General features: G+C 41.9%; 1 protein-coding gene across 6 annotated transcripts; it reads left to right on the top strand.

Moving 5' to 3' along the window:
• The first annotated feature begins 10,241 nt into the window (after nucleotides 1-10,241).
• LOC147419674 (uncharacterized) lies at nucleotides 10,242-14,187 on the top strand. 6 transcript variants are annotated; one of them, XM_086506234.1, is made up of 5 exons: nucleotides 10,242-10,419; nucleotides 10,534-10,640; nucleotides 10,712-13,452; nucleotides 13,526-13,613; nucleotides 13,700-14,187. In XM_086506234.1, the coding sequence occupies exons 3-5, from the start codon at nucleotides 13,199-13,201 to the stop codon at nucleotides 13,910-13,912; spliced, it is 555 nt and encodes a 184-aa protein (XP_086362360.1). In that variant the 5' UTR covers nucleotides 10,242-10,419; nucleotides 10,534-10,640; nucleotides 10,712-13,198; the 3' UTR covers nucleotides 13,913-14,187. The 6 variants fall into 6 exon arrangements, with proteins under 6 accessions (XP_086362360.1, XP_086362362.1, XP_086362361.1 ...); XM_086506236.1 differs by lacking the exon at nucleotides 10,534-10,640 and having other exon boundaries at nucleotides 13,529-13,613; XM_086506235.1 differs by lacking the exon at nucleotides 10,534-10,640 and having other exon boundaries at nucleotides 10,243-10,419; nucleotides 11,022-13,452.
• Nucleotides 14,188-18,154: the final 3,967 nt, after the last annotated feature.

Genomic DNA, 18,154 nt, shown 5'->3' with positions numbered 1-18,154 from the left:
ACTAGTGGCATTCTTTGGGTGATTGTTTTCAAGATTGAACAGATCTACCCAAGGAAGTATACATCGACGTTAATGCACAAGCAAGAGTCTTGTCATTGATGTTTAGGGTGTCATTTTTGCACTACATGTTTTTAGTGCGACACTCAAGCTGAGTTTTTGATAATCTTCAACTCACAGCAGTTGATCTCTATAAGGAAGTATAGATGTAGCAATCAGTGGTGACAGTCTCTATAGCACTACAGAGTGTCTATGGACATATTGTTTTGGGGTACGACCCGACGGGTGACTGCTACATCACCCCATAGGCATGGAGGATCATAGCTGATCTGCATTGAGGATCACAGTTGATCTGCATTGAGGATCATAGTTTGATCTCTCTTAGTTAGACTTTCAAGGAAAGAATTCCGCAATCTACCACGCGGTAGCGGACAAACTCAACTTTTCAAGTTGATTCCAATCATTATGTACACGGTTAACTATGTTGGTTGTCGTTACCTGCTAGTTGAGCAGTTTCTACAAAGGGTCTTACCAAGGGGTTTGACTACGTAGATTTTAACCAAAGGGGTTGGATTGCGAAGGCATCTATTAATTTAGTGTTATTCCATTTTTTGTATGCTTTGCTTGTTTTTTTTTCAAGACGTATAAGTACACTTGAATGTTACAGAGCCATGCCAAGGGCATGTCGGCACAAAGTATTTTGGGCCAAGTGTCCAATCTACCTTTTTGCCTTCTGCTGTTAAAAACCTACTTGTAGGGTTCGATTTGGCACATGTTGTCACATGGGATACAACATGGTCTAGGAACTCAAGGAGTTTGGTTTAGCCAGTGTGGAGCATGATAATGAGGGTCCCTCTCACTCGCGTCGCAGAGTGTTCGTAGTTACCTCCACACACAAGTACAGCTCGTACTTGATGGATGTCACTTTTCCTGGCATCCTTACTTGAGACATATTCCACATGTGGAGAATATGAGTCTCTGGGACTGACACTGGCGCCCAATTCGAAATGATGTGTCGCGACGAAGTCCCTAGGTGCTGGTCGCATCCGTTCATTAGACCAATTGACGCACACAGTATCAGGAACAATTTCAGTGGCCAAAAATTGTCGGGTACTAAGTACAGACTTGTTGTGATTACAAGTGCTGTGAAACCACCTTAACGGAGGGTCGTTTCTACATATAGCAAAGTATGCTACGTTCATGAGAATGTCTCATGGTTGGTTCCTAGGTGTGACCGGGTTGTCACATTCTATTATGGTCCAACTTTTGCTGCAAAGTATGCTACGTTCATGAGAAGGTCTCATGGTTGGTTCCTAGGTGTGACCTGGTTGTCACATTCTATTATGGTCCAACTTTGTTGCAAGATTTTCACGTAAGTATCGTGGAAAGTCTCGTCATGGAATTGCGGTTTGGATATGTTTGTGTTAAATGCATGCACACCAGGTGTTATGGGGCCTAGTGTTTAACACAAATTTATTTGGAGTGGCATGCAAATCCATGGACTTTATTCTTTCTGCACCCTTTTGCATTGCTAGTGCAATCCCTCTTGCAGATTTCGTATGAGTTTACACCCTGCCATACAAGGTGATGGCTGAGTATGGATGTTAGTGATTGGTTGCTGGAACCTCCAATCTACCTTCAACCTAGTTGGTTGTCTCCATTCCATATCGAGTATATGGCTGGATACTCAATGGTTGAGTCATAGTTTGTCGTCAGTCGTGGAAGACTGTCTGTAAGTGGTTGGGGAAAGTACCTCACTCTTACTGCTGTTATTCATCCCACGTTGGATAGGCAGCTGACAAGTATTCTATTTAGTACTAAAGGATATGCTAAGCGCATACGTTAGTAAACCGTGCTAAAGGATCTGCTAAGAGCATACGTTAGCACAATGCATTCTGAATAGGTGATTCTCTCCTTATTCTAGAATTTGCTTAGGTTAGGTTTTCAACTTTGAACACCTGTTGTGGTGGGGTTGGATACCGATAGTTTCATAAGTCAAGGACTTAGTAGGTGTGCTGACAGAGTATGTTGGCATGTAACCTTTGTTAGGGGTGAACATGTGGTTCTGTGTGTTCCAAAATGTTCAAAAGTCTGACATGAGGACACTCCCTATTCTATCTTTCAGTAGCTATGAGCTTTTCAAGATACTCACATGAGTTATCATGAGTTACCATTTAGATACGGGTGGTTGCAAAAGGACAACAATGTTGAAAATCAAGATGTTGCTCTTGGTTTCATTGAACCTCCTCACTGCACCAGGTATCGGTCATATGGACAATTGGCCCGTGTAGAGGATGCCAATAAGGAAAACATCAGTGTTCTTACGAAGATACTACCACTTGTGTTTTCGAGGACGAAAACACTTCTCCAAGGGGGGAGTAATGTCAGGCCAAGGGCAGGACCAAGGGCCAGTATGGACATGCGATCAAGGGGCGCTATATTTAGGGGCTAGGAGTCTATATATGGCACGGTTGGGTGGAGAGTTGGATGGTCCAGTCCCCCGCGGTCTTACAGGCTAAGCCCACTAGAAAGCCCTAGTACATTTCACACAATGCTGCATAAATCGGATTAAGAACCTAAGTAACCATTGATTATTAGGAAGGCATTCCCCATGGTATTAAGAGAAGATCTCTAACGCCTAGCTTGGTCAAAATAGCTTAGTCGGACTGCTTGATTTTTAAACCTAGACAAGTGATTATGACAAAAAATTACATTGAATTTAATGTTTGATACTAAGCAAATGCGCTGAATATTATGCTACCAATCACAATTAAAGCAGATAAACATGGATGCAAAAAAGATAAGGGGCAATGCTAATGGACAAGAAACACCTGTTTGTGTTGATGGTCGCACTTGATTTGAAGTGTGAACGAGAGAAAGATTCCAGGAAGGTCCAAATCCTAACCACAGCAACACGTTCCTGTACACACGAGGAAACACAAAGAATACCTCTAGGAGGCACATCAGTGGGAAGAAAGAACTTTGCTAATGACTAAACTCTAAAACAGAAACACTCCTATCGTACTAATCTTACCTACCCTCCATCACTCGAGTGATGAGGATCAAAGGTGTTTGATGACATAGGTTTCAGTTTCACTGTACCGGATGTGAATGTGTAGGTCTGATCAATGTTTTGACTTTTATTGTGCATACTCGTTTGCTAATTGCTCTTGCTCTTTACTTTGTTTCTTTTTTGTGAGAATAAGGCTTTATATATACATTCCCTAAGATTGGGAGATTGAGAGGTTAGGGAGGAAGGTTGAGAGGGAAGCAAGTGAATGATGGATGTCAGCAAACACTCCCCCCTTCCTTGGGTAGATCATACCTTTTGAAATGTGCTCGTCACCCTTTGAAACCAGTTGTTCCAGTTGGTAATAGGTGAGGATTTTTGCCATTAGTTTTCTATTACCTTAGGTGCCTCGTCGAGTTGCAAGGGTGGTAAGGTACTCTCCTAGGATCGAACTTGAAGTGGTTCATCCGGTGATTCTTGAACACTGGGAGGTGTGGATTCCTTTGTAGCTTTATGGAGGTCCACTATTGTAGGTGGGGGCTGTGGAGAAGCTTGTACCTCTATGGATGCATTACATGAGGAGCTAGAAGCTTCATGGGACTCCCCCCTTCCTGAGCTAGGTGGAACAAATTGTTCTTTCTTCGACACCCAAACTAGCTCTGGAGCGGGTGTGTAGCATTCAGTGATTTTCTTCTTTCCACGATCGCCAATTCATTTTGGAGCTACAGGATTGGACGCACATGGGTCAGGTGACAGGTAAGAACACAATCTATGTTTTGGCACCCAGATTTGATCATTTCCTTGATAGTAGCCTTGGGCTTCCAATAGTCGTTTAGGAATCCAACGCAACGTTTCTTTACATTTCTTGGGAAGAGTGGGACGTTTCCTACAAGGCTTCTAATTTTTAGCACTAGCTATGGTCGCTAAAGAAGATTTAGGGACCCACTTGTATGCTTTCTTTGTTATATGAGGATGAGTCTTGTCAGAAGCTATATGCATTGCTTGTAGCATATTTAAGGGTATGAGTTATGGCATTTCATCCCCCTCAGGTGTTACCCAGGTCGTCCCCCTATTTCCCCAAGTGTCTATGGTTGTTGCTAGGTGGACCCAATCTACATTGTCCGACTCAGTCATCCCATGTAGTACATCCATATAAGGAGAATCTTCCCCAACATCAGTGTCCGCTTTATACGTGTAACAATACTGCAATGGGGCCGAATGAACTGTGGTGTCATATCTATGATCAATTATAAACCTGTTTCCTAGGGGATGTGCTCGACCAATTACAAGATCCACTCGAATGACAGAATCTTGGAACTGCAAGTAGGCATGGTTTTTAGTTGTGCACCATTTTTGCTTCCCTCATGAAAGGACGTCCTAAGATCATCTTCGATGCCATATTGTGCTTGGAGAAATCCATAACAATGAAGGTAACTCTTATTTTAAGTCCAAAGACCTTGATATTGAGATCTTCTAGCATCCCAATAGGTTTAACAATAGACCCATTGGCCATCTTCACTACTATGGTTGTGGTCGCAAGGTGAGGTCTTCCCATAGTTTCCCAACAATTTTTAGTCACAATGCTAATCCCAGCGCCACCATCAAGGATTCCCTTCATAGTTAATCCCTTGGTAGTGATTGGTATGGTCGCATTGGATTCATCACCCTCAAAGTATTGTCCCAGCTTGTTAACAGGTATTTCTATAACAAGGTTCTCATCTAGGTTGGGTTGTGGATCTAAGTGTTCCTCCTCTATTGGCATCTCCCCATCTCCATCCATCCGTGCAAATTGTGGTAGCCCAAACTTCAGTTATCCATTGAAGAAGGCTTGAAGAGCTGAGACTAGCTCAGGGTCTTTATATAGTTTGAACATGATGGTGGTTCTAACTTATGAAGACATGAAATCCATCAATTTGGCAATGTTTAACGGCACCTTTTGGACTTCAGCCCCTTGACATGGGGAAAGATGGGATCTCCATTTCTTCGATAGGATCAGGTAGTCCCTCTGTAAACATTCTTTCCATCAAGAAGTGAGTACGCCCACTTTCCCATGACTTTAAGTCACTTTCTTCTTGGATGACACTAGGAATGGCTAAGGGTCTATGGACTTGGTTAGCTTGTTGTAGCATAGGAAACATAGTGTCTGTAATCTGGATCTGCCTAGGTGCTGGTTCTAGATCCCTTTGGGTATCTTCTACCAAACTCCTTAATTGCTTGACTCGCTCAATCTCCTCTGTAGGGTTTGGATAAGTTCTTATCTTCTTCTTAGATCCTCGCCATTGTGGCTCATGAAGATCTTCCTTGTTGGTTTCTATCTTAGTGGTCATTTTAGTCTCCATGGTTTCACTTGAATCAGTATCCTCTTCAGCGTCGTTCATATATACGGGGTCGCCACCAGTCCCTATGTTGGTCTTTGAACTAGGGTCTGACTACGCTGCTTTTTGCGATCTCTTCCTTCGTGTGTTTTTCTTTTCATGAGATTGGGCAATTGATGCCGTGTCTCTTTCCTCATGAATATAATTTGTTTTTGGAGCATCGATCGTGTAAGTACGTTTACTGGTACCACATGTGTACTTTGTGATGGCTCCTCGGTAACCTCAATCAAGTTTAGTGGCGTGATCTTCGGTGCATTTGGATTATTTGGACATTGGGCAATCAAATGATCTATACCACATCGATTACACATGAGTATCGGCATTGTAGACGTGCTCGCTTGATTGGTTTGCATTAGTGTGGCGTTCTTTTGTAGCCTAATAGGACACTCGGCCACACGATGCGGACCTCCACACTCATAGCATTGAAGAGGTGGTCTCTTAGTAGTGTAATTGATATTTTGGCCTCTTGCAGCAAGAGCAGCTACTTAATAGACAGGTTTGACTTGTCCCCAATAGTCCTCCATGTAGTATTGTGGACTTTCTTCAAGCACATCCATCCCATAGGCAATATTAGGATCTATATCTTCCTCATAGCCTTCCAAACAAGCAATAGATGACTCACAACCCACTTGATTCACAAAAGTGATTCTCGGATGTGGTGGTTGCGGTCCTAGCACTGGAGGTGGTAAGGGTGTTGTTTGAACAACATTTTGGGCCCTAGGGACCATGTGTTGTGTTGTTTGTTCAGGAGGTGGGGCCGACATCAATGCAGGCACTCGAAGTATGTCTATCCATGCTAAGGTTGGTCTATTGGTCATCGTGCGCTTAAATACTATGCAATCCTTAGCTTGATGACCATACCTCCCCCACAGGCATCGCAGTTCCCATTGAATTTTACTCTAAAAGTAGGGCATTCACTAGTACTATGCGGACCATAGCATACTGAGCACCAATGTTGCTCCCTTCTTGGATACATATGATTGTTTTGTAGAGCACGATTGTCTCTAAGACTCTCTTGAATGGCCTTGGTGAGATCTGCTAAAGTCATCTCAGATATCTTTGTCTCCTTAGCAATAGGCATTAGGGTCCTTGGCTGATGCCCCGATGCTTGCGAGCTAGTGTATTTAGGCTCAACAGACATTATCTCTCAAGATGGCATCCAAATGGATCCATCAAAGTTAGAGGTAATAAAAGGATGGCCTAATCCAAGGAATCTGCATGAAGTAAGAAGCTTTATAGGTATGTGTGCATACTATAGATGCTTCATAGAAAAGTTCTCACAAATCGCGGGACCATTATATGACCTAACAAAGAAGAACGTTAGGTATATACGGTTCACCAAGGAGAAGAATGCTTTCGAAAAGCTTATCTCTCAACTCGTGCTTACACTGTCGGATCTCTCAAAGCCATTTGAGGTCCAATGCGACGTTTGTGGTGATTGCCTTGGAGATGTTTTGCTCCAAGAAGGGCACGCCATAGCCTATCAAAGTTGAAGGCTCGACCCTGTTGAGCAAGCTCTATGCATATCTGAGAAGGAACTCTTAGCAGTTCTACATGCTCTAGACTCGTGGAAGCAATATTTATTGGGGACTCCTTTCATTCTGCGAACGGATCACCAAAGCCTTAAAGTACTTCATGATGCAGACCAAGCTTATTCTCCGACACGAAGACAAGGTATTACGAGGCGGTAAGGCTATCTGACGACATCTTATCAAGTTTAAAAATTATTCTTTTGAAGATGCTAGATGGATGCAAGGCATACAATTAAAGGATAACCTAAACCTTGTCAATGCTTACAATGATTCCCTAGAGTAAGCAAATGTAAATATGTATAAATGAACAAAGTTTTTGTCTTATAAGACTCTCTTTTTCTTTATTGTGCGCACATGTTAATGGTATGCATGCTTAGGATCATGTTTGTGGAGACGACGTCTCCCGAACATTTGGTAGAGCTTGTCACTCTACTATGGAAGATTGATACGGACCAATGTGCAGACATGCTTGTGGCAGCTAACGCTCTCAGGCACCAAATGGACCAGTCATCTATTCTGAAACGATATCATAGGGTAGAATAGGGATCCTCTACTCGCTAGCAAACGGACTAATGACTAGGCTTTATCTTCTCTACCTCATAGTTGAGGACGACTATGATTTCAGGAGAGAGGTAATGTCATAAAAACTAATATCTAATAATCCCAAATGATTTTCTCATGTTAAATTGATCATTTGATATGGGGAAGTTCCAGGGGAGTAAAAGTTAGAATATTGGTAAGGTTGCTAGACCGGTCTCTCTCAGGAATCCAAAGGAGGGAAATAGGGATCCAAAGGGGGCAGTCTGCAAAAGAGCAATGTGCTTCAATGGGGCTTAAAAGACCTAAAGTTCAACCCCATTAAGACTTCCATAGGCTAAAGTTCCTAATTTTAATTGTATTGTCCAAAAGCCAAAGTAGGGGAAATATTGGATGGTCATGGGAAGACTAAAAAGTCTTCCCACATTCCTAGGAAGGAGGGGGCAAGCCCTTATTGTAGGGGATGAGAGAGAAACACACACACACACACACACACACACACACACACACACACACACACACACACACACACACACGCACACACACACACTCCAAAGCTCCCCCTTTACACAAAGGGAAGGCTAGTTGCTCCCAATCTCCCCTCAAATCCTATTGGATGGCCACAGAGGTGGACCAATGAGAATTAGGCTATAGTAAATTTAGTCTAATCAATTAAAAAATGCTTGACAAAGGAACCAATAGAAATTAAGCTCCCTAGAAGACTAATGGACAATCTACCAAGGGGTCCAATGAGCATCCAACAGCCCAATGGCTTGCCTGATTCCTATTGGCCAGAAGACAAAAAGGTCCAATGAGAGTTTAGATGAATTATTTAATTACCTAAAGCTCTCACAAAAGGGAAAAGGGGACACACGTCACAAGGCTATCAATTATGCTTCTAATTTGTGATTAGCTAAGCTTTGCAGGAGCCAATGAGAGGCCAACATGAGCAAAAAGCAAGAGGGGTCGACCAAGATAGAGAAAGCTTGGCATTTTTAGTCTCACACACTTTGCTACACACACACACACACACACACACACACACACACACACACACACACACACACACACATACACAAGTTATGTGTTGAGCAAGAACTCCATCTCCTTCTCCAAGCATTGAGAAGTAGAGGCCTACACCAACAACTCTTGGCTATGGAATGCAAATCCAACCAAGACCCAAGCTTCAATGGCATGCTCATCTCCTCTACCATGCTAATTACTAAGCTAAGCTATGTTATTAGAGTGATTATGTGAGGAGAATACTTCTTTCTCGTAAGATACACCTTCTTCCTCTCAATCTTTCCTCATTCCCTGCTAGCTCTCACCATTTTTTAAGGTGTGTAAGGTCTTGGGACTGAGGCTAGGGACACTAGGTGTGTTTTTCAAGCATAATTTGGTGCATGAAGCTTCCATCTTCATTGCACCAACGAGTTTTATCAAGGAACCCAAGAATTGTATTGTACAAAAGTCTCCTTTGATGGAAGAAGCTATAATACAAAGCCTTTATGGAGGGGGAACCTACTCCATGTAAATCCGGTCCTCAAATGTTGTCAATTGTTCTATTTCTCTCTCTTTTCAAGTATTGTCAATGCCAAATTAGCTAGGTGTAAATTGCTAGGTTGCTTTCTCAAATTAAGTACTCTCTCTATGCTCATTAGAAACTTGTTCTTAATAAAATGCTCACTATGTTTTCAATTTCCGCTACACACAAGCTACTAGTGCATACATACTATATTGTATAAAGATTAGAGCATGCAATATGACATCTTTGTTCACAATCTAGAAATATGTCATTCTAGCACGACGGCATACCTCACATATATAGCGATAAATGAGATGGACAAACAAATGAAATAGACAGTCTTGCTGCTCCCACTTCTGTATTATTGTTGGGTGCTTTGCCATCAGAACGGCAACAACAAGACTTAACAGCATTGCATCTACAGTCCATCACCAATTCAAGATACCAACCACGAATCAACAGTATCCCCTCTCTATTCATGAGACCGATGAGCGATATATGGACATAAAAGAGGCATATATTATAATTATAGACGAGCTATTCATGTTAACCCAAATGACTTTTGACCTTATCGAAAGAAAAACAGTCAACGTAACAAGCAGTACATCGGCAGATCCCTACAGTAACAAATGTGTTCTCTTGCTCGGTGATCTTGCCCAACTACCCCCATTTTGTAGTCATGCATGGGAGCTTTGTAACACATGCCATATCACAAGCTCGGTCCACTCGCTACATGCAACTTTGTACAAGATGTCATGCTCTGTAAGACATGCAATGGACCCTGAATTGCTTCAATTCTTGATTATTATTCGTGAAAGAAAACCAGCTATAAGATGAGACCAATTGTACCTTGGGTGCATGTATTATAGGTGAATCTCATGCTACATCAACAACTCTACTACGATAATTAATTTGTACTCACAAAAGAGACATCCAACACTGTAACAACCTTCCCTTGAATAAGTTGTACAATCAAACTAACATTACAAAAGTTTAAATGAAGACAAGCGCGAGTAACAATATAAATGTCCTTCAGTTGTGGCTTCTAATGTCCTTCCGTAGTGGCTTCTAGACCCTAAGTTCAATGAGCTGGAATCGATCGCAATTGGCGTGTGCTGCATGATTATTCTATAGATGTTATATAGCAAGGCCCACCAAGCAAGATTAGTTGCGGGCTTCTTGGTGTGAAAGCATTTTGCCACTAGGCTCGTGACTATCGCCTTGTCACTTCGGATCGTCCGGACTCGTGTGGAACGGGCCTTTTAGAAATATTCGTACGAGTCCTACCTATCTTCCCCATTCCAATTTTCTACCCACAGATCTGCCTCTGCTCGCCATTGATGCTGTTATCTCGATGTGCGTTTGGCTTCTTTGCCGTCTCCGAGTCTGGTCTGCCGTTATGATCGCAGTGACAGAGAGTGCCTACGAGGCTTGAAGTTGGCGGTGAGCAGTCTGCTTCTATGCATTTCTGTCTTGTCTCCTGCACTCTTTCCATCTGAGAGAGAGAGAGAGAGAGAGAGAGAGAGAGAGACCGTTCGGCGTTTGTAAATTTTGCAGTTTTTCACTGTGTGGATGCGTCTACTCATAATTTTCTTCAAAATTAGGCTTACCTGCATGCGATTCCTACGTGGGGATGGTAGATTCATCCTGTACACCTCTAGTATGTCAGTATCATTGTGTGTGCATGCCTTCACTTTGGCAGTTTTCAAGTTTCCTTTGTTTATTTTGGTAGCAGGAATGGTGGAAGTATGCTGGTCGCTTTTGAGGAAATTCTGACATATTTGACATGCTGCCTTGTATCATCTCTCTGTGGTTAATGTAAAGTTCTGTTGTTCTACATGCGATCCTTCCCCTATGGGTGCGCTCACGGGGTGGATCCATAGTAATGGAAAAAGAGTTTTTTGTGTAGGGAGGGGGGCTCTACCCCCTCCTTGGTGTCGGGCTCCTGTTTATATTGTGTGCATGTGGTTGGGTTCTTTTGCTGGTTTCTCATATATTTCCGTGTTTACATGGTCTTTGAGCGTGGACTTGTTGGTTGTGTGCAGGCTTCTGTTCATTTACAGCCCATATATAGTGAAACATGGGATTTGTGTCAGAGGATAGTGTGACATCTTCATCGAATGATGCAATGAGAGAGAGAGAGAGAGAGAGAGAGAGAGAGAGAGAGAGAGAGAGAGAGAGAGAGAGAGAGAGAGAGAGCATAATACTTGCTTGGACCTATATTGGAACTATAGTGTTTGCTGTGAAGAGATTGAGATTAGGATTTGTTTTGCATTTGACTGAAATATGCACAGGGCAAAGTTGGTTCGTAGCAAGTATTTAATGAGTCCAAGGATGTGATGAGTGCAAGGCCCTCTTTCTGAGTTTGGGGTGAGATAGAATTGTATAAAGTCATACACGGATGTGTGCTTGCTTATTAATATTAGGTTCCATCGTATGGTTTTGTCTGACATCAAGCATGAGTGTGAAAATAATGTTTTGGAGGTGTCTTACGCTAGGTATCTGCTTGGGATCACATATTCTTGGGGCTGTTCTAGATGTACAACTCCATTTCAATAGTTATATTCCATTTCAGCTGGGAGATGCAAACGGATGTACGGGGAAGTGTAAGTGAACAGGGAGCAGTGAGTCACATTACTGAGGAAACAAAGCACAAAGTTCGACGTAGAAATTTGGTGGTGTTAGTGTCTTTGCCTAATATGCTGACCTTCAGTACAAGATTGGATTTGTAGTTACTGGCACCAATTTTGAGATGTTGGTATAGGTGTTAAAAGTGGAGGATTTGGTTAATGGGCTTTATTGAGAGAGAGAGAGAGAGAGAGAGAGAGAGATGTATACTTATTTTGCGAACGATTACTGTTGCTTCAGGGATTCGGTAGTTTTTCGGGTGAGTGTGCTGCAGGTGTTTAGAGTGGAGGACACCAGGTAGAGGAGCTTTATTTGGAAAGAGCAGAATAGGTTTAATCTTGCAAGGGGCGGAGATAGGCTACGCAGAGCTATGCAATTCTAGCTGTGCTACATCTCTAACAGACTGCTGCCAATTTTGGTCTCCAGAAGATGTTTTCATAGCATTCAATCAGTTTGGTCCTTGCGAGTTGAAGGATTGTTACTTTTCTCTTTGGAGTAGTGTGTTTTCAGATGTGCTAGCCTTATGTATCGGATAGTGGTACATTTAGTGACTGTAATGCTGAGGGAGTGGCTTTTGACTGCGAGTGTTCTTGCAGTCTTGTGTAATGGTGTCTTCCATGGTGTTATTTTGCAACAATTATTAGGTACAAATTCTATGGCGGTTGGCACTTGGTTGCTGCCGAGAGCTTTTAAGACGAAAGGTTCCGCACGCTCCTCGCAATTGCATCTCTCCATGAACTTAAGATGAGATTTTGGTCTAGACAGTTTGTGTTTTTGGGTAGAGGAATGTGCAAAAACTTCTGGTAGGGAGGTATGCCACAATTGAGGTCTGGTTCCTTGCAATCACATTAATGCTCGCATCTTACATGAGATTTTTGGACTATTGGTTTAGACTCTTCTTATGATTGGTAATAACATCTGGCTGGGAGGCGTGCGACAGTCAAGTTCTGGTTCCTTGCATATGCACTACTGCTTCAATGCTACATGAAAATCTTGGTGTAGATGTTACTCGTCATTGGGTAGAGGAGTGAGAGGCATGCCAAAGTCATATGCAGCTGTGCCTTCTCACCAGCATCTGTCCATTTCTTTTCTGAATATTGGGGTTGGGGAGAGGTTTGTATGGGAAGCTATGCTTAAAGACAGGTGTCTTTCATTTTGAATGCATCCTGACAGCCAAATATGCACATGTAGAGTCAGTTAAATATTTTATTTCTTTTCTAGTGTTCGCAATATTTGGTTCCACATTAAGTCTCGATGAAGCTTTTTCCATTGATACCCCCATCTTAAACATCATCCTGTCATTTTTACATGGTACAAGATATCAATGTTTCCCTTGTACGTTCCTCTTACATAATTCTGTCAATTTTTATGGTACAAGATATGTATTTATTACATTGATCTGCATCATTCTGTCAATTTAGATGGTACGAGATATAAATTTATTGCATTGATCCTAGCCTCTGTGGTGTATCTAGCAGCGATAAGCATCAATATATAGTTAAGTATCAATATATAGTTGTGTAAGTTATATAAGCAAAGCCCTGTGCCCTTTTTACATACATTATATTTGGATATCCTCTGTTGTGCCCAGTCTATGATTCATATTATCTGGAGCTTAACTAAAGGCTCTGAATTGTGCACCTTAATGGTACAGCAAGAACTTGTGTTATTCTGTCAAAATACTGTGGTACCTCGGGTCAAGTGGAACAATAGAATTGTAGTATGTGCTTTTTTTTCGGGAGTGGTGCTTGCAGAGCATGCTGGTGCGTTGGTACCGCTACTGCTGCTGTTTGGTGTTGGCTTTGGATGCAGAGGATCTGAATTGGCATTACATGGTTCCTATTTCTGGTATGCTGGTCTCCCTAAACACCTCTCCTCTTATGGTTGCACATCTTTACCCTTGCACGGCGTGATTTCGCAGCAGTTGGAGAATTTTAGCTCCACATCAACAGGCAGAGACACATTATCTCAGGGAAAGGCATATCATTGGATATTGTCTCGACGTCAATGTATGGAATTGCTCTTCTGAAGTTCTTAATGTTTCACATGAAGAATTTGCAATCTTGAATCGAGTTATTTTATTGTCAGGAAGCAGGTTGTGTCACAGCTCAAATGTACAGCTATTCAGCTCCGCAATGACTACTACAATGTTCTGGAGCTTCCACGACTTCTTGGGTGCATTGCACTATTTTGCAAGGCTGGTCCGGGTTTTACTGAAGTGAAGTCTCTACATACTCAGTTACTATTCGTTGATAACAATCCTTCAGTTCGTTCAGAGGATATTGTCGATCAAGTTACCCTCTTGTAATGGCGACCACATAAAGTCTGCTATTGATTGTCAACGGTGAACTCTTGTGTCATCTCAGCCACTATAAGAAGTCCAGTCTCTTGAATGCTGTAAGAACAATACGCCTGGTAAAAGCAAGCACCAAGTTTTTCTGATGCCTTGGAAGTGAAGGAGAAGTGAGCTTCGATGCCCCTCTATTTTCATAATGACAATTGTGGGCAGGTTGTTTTCCTGTGCCTGCTCAACAGACAGATTGTAGCAAAATAACTTCCACCTCAGAGGTGGTTTGCAGAGTACCTCCATTGACGAGTGCTTAGGTTGTTGATGTTCAGTTATTTGGCAGTTTTCTAAATAAGTTTGTCAGACCTTATACACAAGAAGCCTTGCAATTAAATTGTGTGTACTATGATCTGGTTACTTGTTTGCAATTGTTTAGTTTAGCTGCATGCAAAGGAAGCCATGCTAAGCTGAAGTGATCGGATGGCTGTAGTGGTGCTTGTGGTCGGTCTCCCTTGTTGAAGTAGAATTCATCAGGGGTGATAGCTGCATGTGCCAGTCTGACAACCAAGTAATTATCGGGTGAATGTAGATTTTGTGTTGGTGATGCTAGTCCATGTGGGTTCTTGTCCTCGGTAGCTTAGTGGTAGCTCAGTGGCAGAGCTGTTGATTTCAGTCAACAAGGCGTAGGTTCAATTCCTACCCGGGGAACGTGTTGCCCTGGTCTTCTTTATTGAATAGCCCTTTGAAGGTACAGAGGCGTCTGTCAAATCATCTCTGCTTGATTTGGTTGTTGCACCTACCATGTTGTCCTTTAAGTTCTTAATGTGTGCATTGCTCCTTGAAGCCTTTAAGTTTTATCAATAAATAGGCACGTCTTGATATCGAAGTCACATTAGCTTTTTTGTAGCCAGCCTTTTAGTTGTATATCAACCTGGTCTGTATGGATGCATGGCATGGGCTGGGGATGGGTGCTTGAATTTAAGTGAATGTTTCTAACACATCCACTCGGACTGGTTTGTGGATAGGTCTAACTGAAAGAAGACTAAGGCATGATCTTACCTGTGCAGGATTGGGATCATATTGAAAAAGTGCGCTTTGAGCTTGCATACCACAAGCCGTGAGGGGAGGAGAGCTGAAACACATGTTTTGTGAAGAGAGCAGAAGGGAGGTTTTATCTATACCTGTGTATTAAGTTATTTTTGCTTACAGCTGGCGTGCGGCTGTGGGCTTGATAGGCAAACAAGGTGAAAAGTAACTATGGCCTACTTTAGAGGATATGGAGAATGACCTATTCCGTGTCCCTCTCTACAGTAGTGGAAAAATGAATCAGTTCTCTGTAGCGTATGTATACATAAGCTGATGTGGAGTTAACAATGCACCTCAGACAAAAAGGAAGGTACTGTGAAGCCATCAAAGGAAGATAAATGTTAATACATCAATGGGTTGGTGTGTCATACTTCATGGGCAGCAGACCACAAATGCTTGAAGGGGCTCCATGCTCTACTAATGCCATATGTAGGCTAGAAAAGGAACAGAATGGTCTAGCCCATTATGACGATGGTCGGATCGGTATTGAACTATGCCTTCTAAGTGAAATGCGGAGGTTCACCAATTGAGCTAATTTTACAGGCCCATCATTGCGGCTTGTTTCAATGCTCCAATAAGTGCGCTCGGATTACTTGGAATAGATTTGTACAATGCTTCTAATAAGTCGGTACCCCCCCCCCCCCCCAAACACCAACAAAAAAAAAAAGGATGTAGAAACTCTCAAATTGCTCCAGTCAAAGAAAATTGCTATTGAACCCTCACAAAAAAGAATGTGACCCTCTCAAAGAGGGTTCAGTAGCAATTTGTCTGATCAATATACAGCAAATTGCAAGTGTGTTGTGCATGGATAGCCAAACGTGCTTAACCAACTAAATGTCAATCAAAGGAGCTATATAGCTACTGGTATGCTTGAAAGAGCAAGTGGTTTGCAATACAGATGACTTGAGAAATTGGTAAGAATTGACACCTAATTGATCAATATCCATAGAGTTATGGCTCTTGTGCATTGCTATCCTACCTATAATGAGAGTTGGAATAAGTCCGTAAGTTGCAGCTTGTGCAACAACGTACACGTAGCTATATAGCTTTTGCAACAACGTACATGTAGCTATATAGCTACGTGTATGTTGTAAAGAGCAAGTGTGGTTTGCAATATAGATGACCTGATAAATTGGGAAGAATTGACACCTAATTGATCAATATCCATGAGTTATGATCCTTGTGTATCGCTATCCTATAATGAGAGCTTGAGGAAGTCCATAAGCTGTAGCTTTTGCAACAATGTACATGTAGCTGTATAGCTACGTGTACGTTGTAAAGAGCAAGTGTAGTTTGCAATATAGATGACCTGAGAAATTGGGAAGAATTGACACCTAATTGATCAATATCCATGCATTATGAATCTTGTGTATCACGATCCTATAATGAGAGCTTGTATAAGTCCGTAAGTTGTAGCTTTTGCAACAACTTTAGGGATTGTATGTAGGAGAGTAATGAGATGCTAGTTAAGGTAATTTGGATCCCCTCTTTCCTGAAGGATAGTCTCTAGTGCTCTAAATAAACATTTTTCTAAAACTTGGAAGACCTACACATGGACCATTTTAGAGAATTTTTAAAATACAATGAGGGATTTACACTATAAATTTCTCTATACTTTGTAGATTTTCTCTCCTTTAAATCTCTAAATTTAGAAGTAGGTCGACAGATGAGGAACAAAATGCTTCTACACCTTGAGAGTTGAAAGGCACTTGGAAAGTCTGTGAGAATTAGAATGTTGAGGGCCAATCCTTAGTAGCCTCAAGCTCCCTTGAGAGTTGCTATATTTTGAGAGAGTATAGCTTCAGAAGGGCGGGTTTTTTTTGGCTATACAAGGCCTTTGTAAAGCATGGAACTCTTGGCATCAATTTTGGACCATTGGATAAAGATTCTCGATTAATGCCACCCGGCAAGTTAATACTTGCAAAGCTATCTTTTCCTTTTTCTTGAGCATAGTCTTCTGCATATGTGGGCCACTGTAAGAGATACTTGACATATGTTTTCCTATTATTAAAAAGAGGGATATTGAGTGGTGGGTCACACTCTCTTTCTCATGGTCCTTCACGGGTTTTTGCATGAAACTAAAGAGGTGACCCATGCACTTGTGCTGTGACTCAATGCATGATAAAATGCTAGGCATCATGATAAAATGTTATTTTGAAGGGAGGTTTACTTTGTTTGCATATAGCGCCCTTGCTTGAGTTGGAGCGTGCTCAATGCATCCAATTAGCATGTTGTAATAAGTAAGCATCAAACTTTGGTAACCTCGAATTTTGGTCAAGTTTGTTTGAGTACCGATCATTCTAAATCAGGAATCGCTACTTCAATTTTGAGTATTTTGATATTTGGGAGCATAAAGAGGGGGTGAGGAAATTATTTTGGGCCTCAAGGTTCTATCTTGTAACAACCATTACAGTAGCCTATTTTGGTGATTTGGGCTATCTTCAACGAGTCTAAATATGAATCCTTGGAGCTACATTGTAATGTGTGCTTAGTAGCATTAGGGCTCATTAGGAAAAATGTGGACTCTCCTTAGGCCATATAGGATTAAGGTTAATTAGGCTCCAGCCAATAGGAAGAGAGCAATGTATATAAGTCTAGAACCTAAGAAAGTAGAGAGAATAATAAGGTTGTCCACTCATTTATTGCTTTGTATCCTAGAGGGAGGTGGATGGGTAAAAAGGGGGGGGGGGGGGGGGGGGGGGGGGAAGTGGTGGGTCCAAAGATACGTTTTTGCAAAAACCCTAAAATTTTAAAATTTTCATAAAAAACTTAAATTCAAAATATTTCATCCAAAACTCCCCCCAAACCTACCCTATGATCAAAAAATCATTTTCTCACTCTAGAACCTTTTTCCCAAGACTCCCTTCCTCCATAGCCCCTTACCATAACACAAAGCTCCCACTCTCTCTCTAAACTCTTACACCTTCCTCCTTCTTCAAGCTCTCCATTGCAACTTTAAACTTTCACTCTCTCTCTAAACTCTGTCTCCCTCCTCCTTCCTCAAGCTCTCCATTGCAACTTTAAGCTCCCACTCTCTCTAAACTCTGTCTCTCTCCTCCTTCCTCAAGCTCTCCATTGCAACTTTAAGCTCCCACTCTTTCTCTAAACTGTGTCTCCCTCCTCCTTCCCCAAGCTCTCCATTGCAATTTCAAGCTCCCACTTAAGCATCCATGGCAA

Source organism: Adiantum capillus-veneris, chromosome 29, assembly GCF_014529385.1.
Source record: "Adiantum capillus-veneris isolate H3 chromosome 29, ASM1452938v2, whole genome shotgun sequence".
NCBI lineage: Eukaryota > Viridiplantae > Streptophyta > Polypodiopsida > Polypodiales > Pteridaceae > Adiantum > Adiantum capillus-veneris.
The sequence above is the reverse complement of the archived record's forward strand: the minus strand, read 5'-3'. Positions and strand labels throughout refer to the sequence as shown.